This window comes from Microtus ochrogaster, chromosome X (assembly GCF_000317375.1).
Source record: "Microtus ochrogaster isolate Prairie Vole_2 chromosome X, MicOch1.0, whole genome shotgun sequence".
In the NCBI taxonomy this organism is placed as follows: domain Eukaryota; kingdom Metazoa; phylum Chordata; class Mammalia; order Rodentia; family Cricetidae; genus Microtus; species Microtus ochrogaster.
The window spans coordinates 48,727,309-48,740,492 of NC_022026.1; the positions used below are offsets into that span (position 1 = coordinate 48,727,309).

General features: G+C 37.7%; 1 protein-coding gene across 2 annotated transcripts in view; it reads left to right on the forward strand.

The window, feature by feature from the left end:
• Positions 1-13,184, forward strand: part of Cdkl5 (cyclin dependent kinase like 5) — a 195,819-nt gene that overhangs the window by 64,982 nt on the left and 117,653 nt on the right. For both annotated transcript variants that reach the window (XM_026784762.1, XM_013350568.2), the window contains exons 2-3: positions 2,685-2,912; positions 6,074-6,108. In XM_026784762.1, the coding sequence (XP_026640563.1) occupies positions 2,849-2,912; positions 6,074-6,108 (99 nt within the window). In that variant the 5' untranslated portion in view covers positions 2,685-2,848. The remainder of the gene's footprint in view (positions 1-2,684; positions 2,913-6,073; positions 6,109-13,184) is intronic.

A 13,184-nucleotide genomic window follows, 5' to 3' on the forward strand; every position in this document is an offset into this window, starting at 1 on the left:
CTGAGCCATCTCCCCAGCCCCCTCTATTTTGGTTTTTCAAGACAGGATTTCTCTGCATAACAGCCCTAGCTGTCCTGGAGCTAGCTCTGTAGACCAGGATGGCCTCAAACACTGAGATCTGCCTGCACCTGCGCCCTGAGTGCTGGGATTAAAGGCGTGCACCACCTCTGCCCAGCTTAATATTTACTTTTAAAGATTTTAGTTTTAATTGTGAACATGAGTACAGTACCCCAGAAGACCAGAAGAGGGTGGTGGATCCCTCGGAACTGGAGTTATAAGCACTTGTGGACAGCCTATGTAGGTGCTGAGAACCAAACTTGGATCCTTTATAAGAACAAAGTTCTCTGAACCACTGAGCCATCTCTCCAGTCCCAATGTATTTAATTAAAACAAAACAAAAGCTGCCTGATAATTTACATTTAAGACGATTGGTTGCAGGTTTTTGTTTTTGTTTTCCTTTTTCTTTTTTTGTGATAACATCTGACTGTGTAGATCTGACTGGCCTTGAACACGTGGAAACCCTTCTGCCTCTACCTCTGAGTGTTGGGATTAACAGGGCGTTTCACTATGCCTAGCTGTTGCAGGTTCTGTGTGGTCACATATCTTTATCAGGATAAGGACATTTAAAAAGCATTTAATTATGAACATGCTAATTCTGTGGAAGTCTTGTCCTAATTTGCATTCCCACCATTATGTCTGAGAGAATACTTCCTGTCTACATATTACATAGGGTACTCTTACATTTTTTAAGTTTGAGATTCTACAGACAACAAAAAATTTCTTAGTTTAGATTTTTCTTACTTTTATAACATTTTTTAAAACTTAGTTATTATTTGTAGAAGAAGCAGGGCAAAGTTATTTTTTTAATAGAACTACAACAAACAAACTAGAGCATTGTTTTCTAGAACATCAGTATTGTCACACTTAGTACTGTAGACAGTACTGTGTAAGCAGTACTAATGTATAAGCATGTCAATTTTGTCTGTTTTGTTTTGATCTTGAACTCACAATTTGACCAAGGCTAGGTATGGACTGCTGATCCTCCTGCCTCAGCATCCCAAGTGCTGAAATGACAGTCGTATACCACCACGTCTGGCTCGATTTGGGCTTTACATTTCTGATAGAATTACCACAGAAGTTGTGATGTGGTGTGTTTTCTCAGGAGACATAATGTTGGTTTCTTCCATTATTGACCATATACTTTGATTGCTTAATTATGGTTGTGTCTGGCAGGATTCTTCACCATTAAAATTATACCTTGTCTTTTTGCAAGTAATAGGTGTCATGTCAGTGGATCCTTTGAGATAAGATATATCGCTTTTCCTGTAACTTTCAACTGTGAGTTTTAGCACATATTGGTGACACTTGCCTGAAGTAATTATTAGCAGAGTTATTGCCAAATGGAGAGTTTGTAATTCCATCACTACCTTTACTATTTGTTAGAAAGCTTCATAAAAAGCTTTGCCTGCATTTATTTATAAGCACATGTTTATTTTAGTCTGCAGATTATAATTTATTACTATCTTCATTATTTTTTACTTTTGAGATATTACCCATATGGCCAGTATGAATCAGTTTAGCTTGGCTCCTGAGTTCACTTGATATGCCCCGGTTGTTCTTCGAGCGCTTCCTTATGTTCTGGCTCTGCACTTTTTCTGCTCTAGTCTTAAATTAGTCACTTCTCCAAAGAACCCAAAGACCTTTCCCTAGAATATGCACAGTGCTCAGAGCTGTTGCTGTGTACTACCTGGAGGCGCCCCCATGGCACAGAGGTAGGGCATATATGTATACGAGGACATAAACATTTATGGCATTTTCTTGCCCTTTCGCGTTTGTATTTCTTTTGTGAGGGTAAGAGATGAAAGTCTCAGTTCAGCACGGGGAAGGTAGGCCTCATAAGGCCCCTCTTTGAGCAGAGAGACTATTGGCAGTTAACAGACGCTGTCAGTCTCCTTCAGAGATGTGGCCCAGGGTAGGTTGTCTGTGCTCCAGTGGATGGCGCCCTATACCCATGCACATCCTGGCTTTACTAACTGAAAAGACACGAAGTTGGGAAGGAGAAGTAGTGGTAGGTGTCTAGGAGGAGTTCGAGGTTCAGGTTGAGGGAAGCAAAGTGTGTGTCTGTGTGTGTGTATGTGTGTGTGATGAATCTTCATGTATGAAATTCCCAAAGAATAAAAATAATTCACAACAGAAACAGATGTCTCATTAGTTACTACATATTTATTTACCTGTTCAGTTCTAGAATATAGAAGTTTCTTGTCGTCTAGGTGTGATGGCACACAACTTTAGTCTCAGCACTCCAGCACATGGCTGTCAGAGGCACATGGATGTCTGAGTTCCGGCCAGGGCTACATAGTGAGAATGTCTTTAAGAAATTATCCTATCACCATTAAAGAAAACATCTCCAATCTGAGTGGTTGAGTACAACGTTGTTGTTATGAGCTTGAGGATATTAGGTAAAGTACCATGTTCAAAAGTTAACTGGTCCCCCGTAATTGTGGTCATGGTATTAATTTTAAATTATAAGAGGTTCATTTCATTTGAGGTTCTTTCTCTCTAATTTTTTTTTTACAGCATACGAAAGAAACATTAACATGGTTTAGAAAATGTTTTACAATGCTATAATAAGTTGAGTTTTGTCACATAATGCTAACGGTGTTTCACTGTGTTTGTTCTTTCAGGGACACGTTTAATACGTCATCATTGAATAAATGTATGAAAGTTCCTTGCCAAGCATTCTTCGTTGGGACCTTCTTTTTTCTGCTTACTGAATAATTTTTTCAGAAGTTCCTTTTTTTTTCGGTGCCATGTTCTGTGGCCTACATCAAAAGAGGAGTTTGTCTTCATGAAGATTCCTAACATTGGTAATGTGATGAATAAATTTGAGATCCTTGGGGTTGTAGGTGAAGGTAAGTTAGAATTTCACCTTTGAACTTCGGAACATCTTATCATTTCATTCATCACCAAAAACTTCATTCAGATCCTCTTAATTTATCATACCAATTCAGATGTGCACCTAAATGTGCAGCAGTAAAAATAAAACTGTTCTTCTTATTCCAAGTGAAAACCAATAACATTAAAAACATTCAAGTTTAATAGATTTTTTTTTGAGACCAAATCTCTCTATGTATCCTTTGATGTCCTGGAACTTGCTCTTTAGACTAGGCTGGCCTTGAACTCGGAGTTGTGCCTGTCTCTGGAATGCTGAGATTAAAGGCATGAGCCACCATCCCTGGCAATCAGGGATATTTTAAAACTGCCCTGATTTTATTCTTTTCCTTAGTCTATGGATTTTTGCTATTTTTACATTGTATATCATTTAAGCTTATATTAAGTAACTTAAATTTTATTTGTATATGCTAACTTTAATTCACTATATGGTAAACAGAGAAATAACTTCCATTTATTTGAGAATAACAGACCATAGTTTACAAGCTTTCAGGTACACAGTTCAGTTGTATTTTATAACATCTTAAATCAGCATGCATGTTAGGGTTTAATGCTATCAATTTTTCTTTATTGTAGTACATAACATGATGCTTTTATGATCAAAGACACTGTTGATTTGATAGAGTATAATTATTTCTTCAAAAATAGAATTCTAGAAAAAGATAATTACCCTATTTTTCTTGCTTAGTCATTTTGACTCTTAGAAATAAATTTGCAGAAATTTATAAAAATTATTTTAATACAGTATCAGTGAAAATGTGGTTTCTTAACATTTATATAAAAAGCAAATATTACAAAATTTTGTATTTTAGGCTTTTAAAATAAAATTTGAATTTCAAAAATTTAAAAATTTTACAGAGCTCTTCAAGATTTTAATATTATGTTGCCAAATGCTTTGCAAATAAATAGAAGCTATGAGAGTCTGATTGTAAATTAGGTGCTTGATTCAAGGTCTAAGGTTCAGACCACACCATTTGGTTCTTCTTCCTTTACTAGCCAACTCCTCTTCTTCTCTTCATTGATACTATGTATGAAAATTGACTCTTAATTGTTGACCTGTTTTATAAAATTTGCCTTTTCGGGCCAGCAAAGATGCTTGAAGCCGCCAATGCTGAGAACCTGAGTTCTGTCTCAGAACCACAGGTCAAAGGAGCCTTCCTCTCCTTCCACGTGCACTGTGGCATGTGTGCGCTCCCCTATACATAAATGAATGTAGAAAATAAGTTTTCAACACTGCTTGTCCACATTTTAGTTTTCAAAGCTATTGCAGTTAAAGATGTATGCAATCAAGGGAGAAGGGCGTGTCGAGCATATAGGAATGGTCCAAAGTTTGGGTCTGACTGCCTAGATAACCTTCTCTTTCTAAGTGGCAGTTAACGATAATCTTAGGTATTGGTTCAGATTAGCCAAAATTGCAAGGCTGTTTGTTTAGGTCAGACATTGTTGTTCCACTTTTTCTTAGTAAACTCACTCAGTTGAATTTGGGGCAGGAAGTGCATCTGTCTGGCATACACATTCCTGTGGCCTAGATGATGCATTTTCACTTTATAGAAAAGTTTCTGTGGAGTGCCTATTTCCTGGTAACTGTGGCGTTCATTTGGATGGTTCTAATTGCTGCTTCCATCTTAACTATGATTCTAAGAGTCATGCCTCTCCAGCAAAATGAAGGAGCCACTTTAAGGTGTGCTAGACTCATAGAGACACATTTCCCGGTTTCATCTCACTCAAGTCCACCCCCTTCTCATAGTTGCATTCAGGAATTACCTGTTTGATAACAAACATGTTTGTCATGGTTCTTCAGAGCCCCATCATATATGTTATGTCTTGATTCTTTTTGTGTGTGTGCATGTGTGTGTGTGTGTGTGTGAGAGAGAGAGAGAGAGAGAGAGAGAGAGAGAGGGAGGGAGAGAGAAAGGGAGACAGAGAGAGGGGGAGAGAGAGAGGGAGGGGGAGGGAGGGAGGGAAGGAGAGAGAGGGGGGGGGTTTCTCTGTCTGTGGCTCTGACTGTCCTAGAACTCACTCTGTACACCAAGCTGGCTTTGAACTCACAGCGATCCAGCTATCTCTGCCTCCTGAGTGCTGGGATTAAAGGTGTGCAGCCCCCCTGCCCCCCCCCACTGTCTTGATTCTTTTAATTAGATTTTTCATATTGTAACTTTAACCTTAGTTTTAGTTTTCTGGGTACTTTCCTGCCAAGATACTGTTTCTTTGGGTTTACTGCCGACATAATAGGATGGCTAACTCAAGAGCTAGGAAGAGATCATATCAGAATAAACCAAAGAAAGTGGGAGTTCTTGGGGCCTGTGCTCCTAAGCTGAGCTTTTGTGCTTAGAAGGATAGAAACTCTTACTATTTAATGGGATTACTGAGTCTAGTCATTTTTGAGGGCATGTGTGTACGTGTGATACTGAATATAGGACCCAGGACTTCATGCATGGAAGGCAAGCACTCTACCACTGAACCTCACCCCTAGCTCCAACATTAGAATATTCCACCTGTTAGGAAATATATTACAGTATTCCAGAAGATGTATTACATGATTCCTAGGACTGAATTTACATGGGTAAGCTCTGCGTTTGACCTTACTCTTAGTTTTACGTTCCCTAGAACCTACTGAGTTGATTTTTATTTGAGATGTTGTCTTGTTGTGTACCCCTGACTGTCTCGGCTGTGCAGTCCATGATGGCCTCATGCTGATGGCAGCCATCTTGCCTCCGACTTCCAAGTGCCGTGCCTACCATGTGCACCACTATACCCAGTTCACACAGCCTCACAGTCCTATGATCTGTTTGTTTATTTTATTTATGTATTTGGCCCCTTCTTGCCTAAAATAACAAATGTGTGTAGCGAATATTTCTTTTTTTTGAGACAAGGTTTGTGAAGATTTTTTTTTAAAAAAGAAGCATTTCAAGATACTTATTGAAGGCAATGATTTGTCTATACTCTTGGTTTATAAAAATCCATACTAACAGATCCATGCTCTGTTTGTATGTCTCATGAGTTTGTCACGCTAGAATATTGCCATAGGTGTTGTTTTTCTAACATATGCTCATAAGCAATGTGAATATAGAGCTATAGTTTGTATGCATGTCTCTGATTGCTTTCTTCTTTTTAATTATAGGAGCCTATGGAGTTGTGCTTAAATGCAGACACAAGGCAAGTACATGATTTTTACAAGGAAAAATATGTATTATTTCAACTGTTTTCAAACTAACGCAATGTTCTTTACACGTGGGCATGTAATTAAAATTGTCTGGTTGAGTAGTGACTCCTAGAGTTGATATGTTAACCCAGAGAAAAGGAAGCTTTGGGGATAAGCATCATCATGGTAAGTGATCATTGGCTTCTAGTTTCCCAGCTACGTGCTATTTTTTAAAGGCAGTCTATTTGTGAAAAGTTATATAATGGGAAGAAAACGGTTGGATGGAAAGAAGGAAGATAGTGATGTATGAAATTTATAATGAGTTACTCAGGAGCAAGGAGGAGTCTTGTGTGATTTTCATGGAGGCCCAGTTGATTACTGGATAGATCCCCATCTGGGTTTTGAAAGGTAGTGTGAGTGGGTAGATGTTTGGCTGTGCACTGGGATTTGGAATAATAGTATATGGTTATGCGTACTGGCTCTAGTTGGTCACTCTCAAAATCAATCTTATTATAGGTTTTTGACTACAGCAACCATGAATTTTTCATAAAGTCATTAGAAGTTTCCTAGCTGTTACTTACTGAATGCATCTTGCTCAGAGGCTAAATTTAAGATGGCAAGTATTGAAATTGCAGCAATTTTAAACATGTAGTTAAATATTTTTCTATTTGAATGTAATGGTCAAAGTAGTGGTATTTGGCCTCATGTTATTTTGTTTTAATTTTAAGATCAAGGCTTTAATATTTAGTGATTTTTTTTGGTGATACAGTTTGGGTCTGAGATGAATTCACCTATTGGACTCAAATCATTTAATCATTTGAATCTATCATCCATCAATAGTAGTATTTATCTATAAATAATGAAAATTTTTCTGCTGGCTCTTTCTTATAAGTACTTGCTATCTTTTGACTTTGGAATCCATGACAGTATGGTTTTGTGTTGTCTATCACAGATCTATTTTGATACAGTGACTTTCCAATTCTTGAATTTGAATGTTTGAATTATTTTTATGTTGAAAAATAATCTGTAGCTCTTTGTCAGTAACTAATCCTCAAAAATTGAATGCTACTGGCTCTTAATTAAGGATGATTAAGAATTTAAAATAAATGCAATCAAAAATAAATTTAGTACCTTGAATACCTCGTTAAGAAGTATTACTGTAGTTTGAAATTAAACAAATGCAAGTTCCCTAATGAAATGCTCTTCTTTTAATGAGTTTCCTTGAGTTATAATACATTTCTAAAGCTTCAGGAAACAGAATTTCTGGAGGGGGATGGGGCTGGGGTATTACTTGTGAAAAATAGGGTGTTCGTTTCCGAGTTACATTTGACTCTTGTGAGCGTAATACTGTTCTGCTATGACTCTATTTTGTACAGCCTTGTAAATAGATGTTTCAGTTCTTACTTGTGGGTTTTACTTTTTATTCTTTTTTGAGACATGGCCTCAAACATCCCAGGCTGTCCACAGAGTCACTGTGTAGTCTGAAGTGGGTGACACTGAACTTCTAATCTCTCGCCTCTGTCACTAGAGTGCTAGGATTAACAGTTGTGTGTCCCTGGAGCCCAGTTGTGTGCAGTGTTGGGGGTTTAACCCAGGGCTCTTGTGAGTATGAGACAAGTACTCTATGAAGTGAGCTACATCTGTTCTCAGTCCTAGTGGTGGGTTTTGGACCATAAGGAATTGGGAGATACAGACATGTCTAGCATGCATATATATGTATATGTGTTATTTGCTTTTCTAATATATTAAATGTGTGTGCGTGTGTGTGTGTGTGTGGTTTAGATATTTTTTGCTAGTCTTTATTATTCATTGACCCTTAACCTTTCCTTTGTCTTTTGATTTTTTTTCACGGTGGGGGATGGTTTGAAATTAGGTCTCATGTAGTCCAAACTGTCCTCACACTTCCTATTGAAGTGAGGATGACCTGGAACTCCTTATCCTCCTGCCTCTACCTTCACTGAAGTTACAAAGTATACACCATCACACCTAGCAAGACGCAATCTCATTTGCAGAAAACTAAAATATAGTTTTTAAACTAATTCATATAGACCACAAGGGCAAGAAAACTATGGTATATTGATCCTTGTAATTAAAAATGCTGTACATATAGTTACTAGGAATTAGAGTTCACATTCAAAATGGGTTTCTCAAGAACAGAGGATGCCCACTCCCATCTACTTTCCTTCAGGCCCATCTTGCTGGTACTACATAGTATCAAAACCAAGTATATATAAAGACACTATTCTAACAAACAAGTAAATGGAAAGATAAAAGCAAAATACTCCAGCTGGAGGTAGCTCATTTGATAGAGTTTACCTGGCGTACAGGAACACCTAGGTTCATTTCACAGTATAGCGTAAATCAGGCATGGTGGCACATACCTGTGAGGTCCCAGCACTTGGGAGATAGAGGTAGGAAGATAAGGGATTCCAGGTTCAAACCAGTCAGCCTGGACTAGTATCTAAAATTCGCCTTCTCCTGCTCTTCACTAAATGAGAAACTCAGATCAGCATTCAAAGTATTGTTGCTTTTCCCTTTCATGCATCTAAAAAGATTATCACATGATGGAAAATTTAAAGCATAAATTAGTGCCTAACTCAGAATAATATGAAACTCTTTTTAGCATCGGCAGCTGTTTAGTCGCTTGACTTGTTAGAGTATATCCTTTTCCCAGCTAAAATCAGACCTTCAAATCTAGACTCCATTATATAAAAATAGAGAATCTGATGCGCCTCATAGGATTTATGCTTTAGAATCAAGTGAACAGATTACTGTGGAGTTCGTGTTACAGGTAAAATAAATGTGATCCTCCGTATTGAGTTCATTATGTGAAAAATAATTGTGCTAATATCTTTGCAAACCTAACATTTTAGAGGAATGCTTAAAATTTTGTGCATTGCATCTGTATTATTTTTTATACAGTAGGCCTGTTTCTTAAGCATAGAGCAGCTATTGTTAGGTATGGATATATATAATTATTAAAATAAACATTATAATAATGTTCCATATAATTAAATAATTCATTATATATCCAAGCAAATATGAAAAAAGTCACTTTAGATCTGTATACTGATGAGGTTCAGAGGTCAAGTATGCCTTGTCTTTTCTGAGCATAGTATGATGGACTATTCCAGTCCAAAGACTATATTTGGTTTTTTAAAAACTATTTCTTTTTGAAATTATAATTACATCATTTTCCACCTTCTCTTTCCTCCCTTCAAACTCTCCCATATACCCCTCCTCCTTTTCTTTCAAATTTCTGGTCCCTTTTTTCATTAATTGTTTTTACATACATACATGTGTGTGCATGCACACACACACACGCACACGCACACACACACACACACACACATATATATATATATATATACATGCTTGCATACATAAATACAACCTGCTTAGTCTGTATCATGTTTATTGTATGTTGGTTTTCAGGGCTAACCATTTAGAATTGAATAGCCAATAAGTGTACTCTTCTCTAGACTTCACCACCTAGACAGGAGACTATACTTGGCTGGCTTGCTTGATTGATTGTGGTGTGGTACAACACGGTGTACATGTGGAGGTCAGAGGTCAATTTTCAGGAGTGGGTTTTCTCTTTCCACCACATGGGTTCTGGGGATTAAACTCAGGTTTGGTGGCAAGTGCTTTTACATGCTGTGCTATCGCCCACTCTGAAGACTCTCTATTTTTTAGCTTATTCAGATAAATGGTGCCCAATTAAAAAATAAACAGCTTGTGCTTTCTTGATAGTTTCTGTTTATTTTTATGTATACACGTTGCCATATATCTGAAAAGTTCTTAGCAATGACTACCAAGCTTTTATTTATAATGCCTGACGACTACTCAGATTTGGAAAACACACTGGTTTTGACCTGTACCCTACACAGAATACCTTGGTGGTTTTCTTTTATTCATGTGTATGTGTTCCGCCTTACTCCTCTGCTCTTCCTGAGGACCTGAGTTGGGTCCCAGCACCCACATCACATGGCTTATGAGCCTGTAACTCCAGCTCCAGGGATATCCGGCCCTTCTAGCCTCTGTGAGCCCCTGCATTCATATGTGTACACATACACACACACACACACACACACACACACACACACACACACACACACACACACACCCCTTAAAATAAATTGAAAAAAATGTTAAAAGAAGAACCCAGTAGTAGATACCATATATTAAGCACTGTCATATATTAGACACCCTGCAGATGGTTCTCTCTCCACAACAATTCTGTGCTTATCCCCATTTTATAGATAAGGAACCAGTATATGAAGGCCGTGATTACTTATCTGTGGTGAAACCAGGCTTTGTTCTGCCTCCAGAAGTAGCTAATGAGAGGAAAAGGAGTTTTGAAATGATAGGATGCTTATGGGAGGGAGTACTGAGCTGAATGAATGGGCTATTGGAATTGCTGCGTCTAAAGGAAGCTAGGAGGGAAGGTCTTGAAAGATAGTATTCATCAGTAGTCTAAAGGTTATAGGAGGACCCAAGATGATGAGGATTGAGAGATGAGCAAATCCATGTATTGCAGTGAGCCATTTATTAAATATCCTCTAAGTGAAATGGTCACCAAATGTTTTATTGATGTTGTTGTTTTATTTTTTAGTAGATAGTCTAGAATGTTCCATTTTTCTCCTTTGAGTGTTGAAAAATTGAGATTGTGGTACCGGCAGCATACAGTTGACTAAATATTCACTTGTGCTGGCTAATTTCATGTCAACTTGACACAAACTAGAATCATCTGAGAGGAGGAAATCTCAGTTAAGACAATTTCTCCATAAGATTGGGCTGTAGACAAGCATGTAAGGCATTTTCTGGATTGATGATTAACATGTGATGGCCCAGCTCACTGTGTGTGGTGGCGCCCCTGGGCTGGTGGTCCTGGGTTCTATAAGAAAGCAGGCTGAACAAGCCTGGAGGAGCAAGCCAGCAAACAGCTCCCCTCCGTAGCCTCTGCATCCGCTGCTGCTCTGAGTTCTTCCCTCACTGCTTTTGATAATAAGCTGTTAGATGGAACTGTGAGTGAAATAAACCCTTTCCTTCCTCAAGTTGCTTTTAGTCATGAAGTTTTGTCACAGCAACAGCAGCCCTAACTAAGACACCAGTAACAAATACCTTTATTTCTCTGCACTAAGGAGACATTCTTGATTGTTTTAACACTCAGTTGTTACAGTTTACCTTTTGTTATAAGGCTTTATTGTTGGTTTTTAAAATCTGCTTTTTTTTTAAAGATCGGAGGTATCCTCATAAAGTAATCCAGGCTTTCCTGAAACTCACTATGAAGCCCAGGCTAGCCTTGATCCTCCTGCCTTAGCCACCTGAGTGCTGGGAATATGGGCTTGAGCGATCTTGCCCGACCAGACTTCATTGTAAACACTCTACTTTTTCTTTTCTTTTCATTTTTGTTTTTTTGAGACAGTCTCTCACTTTGTAGCCCAGGATGCCCTGGAATTCATTCTGTGGCCTCAAAGATGTAGCAATCTTTCTACTTCATCTGAGTGCTAGGATTCAGGTATGAGCTACCACATATTGCAGGAGCATATATAGTGATTCCTTCTGCTTTTCTCCAAAACAAAACAATTTGTGACCATTTTAAACATCCAACTGTATTAAGGCAATATTTGAGGAAAAGCCAGTGGCCAGTCTCTAATTCAACAGCTATGTATAGTTTGGGGGTATATATGTTTACTTTGGGCAAGTGGCTGCCATCTGAAACCATGCAGTGGTTTTCACTAAAACAAAACTGAACTTGTTTCTTTAAACCACATTAAATAAAGCAAATATTTTTCATTAATTTTTAGTTTTAAGCTTCATATGTGAATTACAATTTTAAAACAAAGGTCCAAAAGATAAGACAGGTAGAATAGAAATTTGTTATATTATTTTCTCTATCATTGCTTTCATCTTTATTTAAATAAATATCAAAGTTCCTGCTTCTTGTGTGTTTTTATTAATTAAAATCACAAAGAAGCTTAGGGTTGTAATAAAGGTTGTAGAAAGCTGGAAATAAGTTTGTGTTTTTTTCATCGTAATTAATTTTAAAAGATTTATTCTCTTAAATGATATTAATTTACTGCAAGCTATAGAGATTAATGGGACATCCCTGGCTTCAGATTCAAGGTAAAGACAATAGGAATCATTAATAAAGAAAAAAATACCTTTTGTCCTCTCTTACAGTGGCACTCACATGGAAACATTTCATTTGGTTTCCGCTCTTGACCTGGTTTTTTGGTTGTTGCTGATATAATTAATTTTCTGAAATTCTGTAAGATTTTCATTAAGCTCTTAGTTCTTTGTAGTTATGTTTTGTATTTCATAATCTGCTCGTCTTTATTATTTACTTATGTTTTTCAGAACTCGCTACGTAGTACAGAATGGCCTTGAACTTGTGACATTCTTTCTACTCTAGTTTCTGTTGTATGAGAATTACAAACATGAACCACTGTCTTAGTTAGGGTTTTTATTACTGTGAAGAAACACCATAACCAAGACAACACTTCTAAGGAAAACATTTAATTGGGATGAATAGCTTACAGTTTTCAGAGGTTTAACCCATTATCATCATGGTGGAGAACATGGTGGCATGCAGGCAGACATGATGCTACAGGAGCTGAGAGGTCTACATCTTCCAGGCAACAGGAAGTTGCCTGACTGTCCAACTGAGTGAATCTTGAGAAAAGAGACCCCAAAGCCTGCCCCACACTTCCTCCAAGACTATACCTATTCCAACAAAGCTACATGTCCTAACAGTGCCACTTCCTTTGGGGGCCATTTTCTTTTAAACCACCACAGCCACCAAGCCCTTCTACTAATCTGTTGATAGGAAAAACTAACCATATTTCTATTGTTTGCCAACAAAAAGAATAATCAGTGGTGTGTTATTTTGCAGGCAGATCTGACTTCTTGTATTAAGGCCTGTACTAACATGCCTGACCCTGCTCAGTTTCTAAAGCCTCATTTCTGTCCTCCATTGAGGATTTATTCCCCAGGCTGCTTTTCCAATTAACCAAATTCAAATCATCAGGATCATGTTGGATCCCTTGTTAGGGACCAAGTCCAGCTTTTTTGCACTACCTCTCTT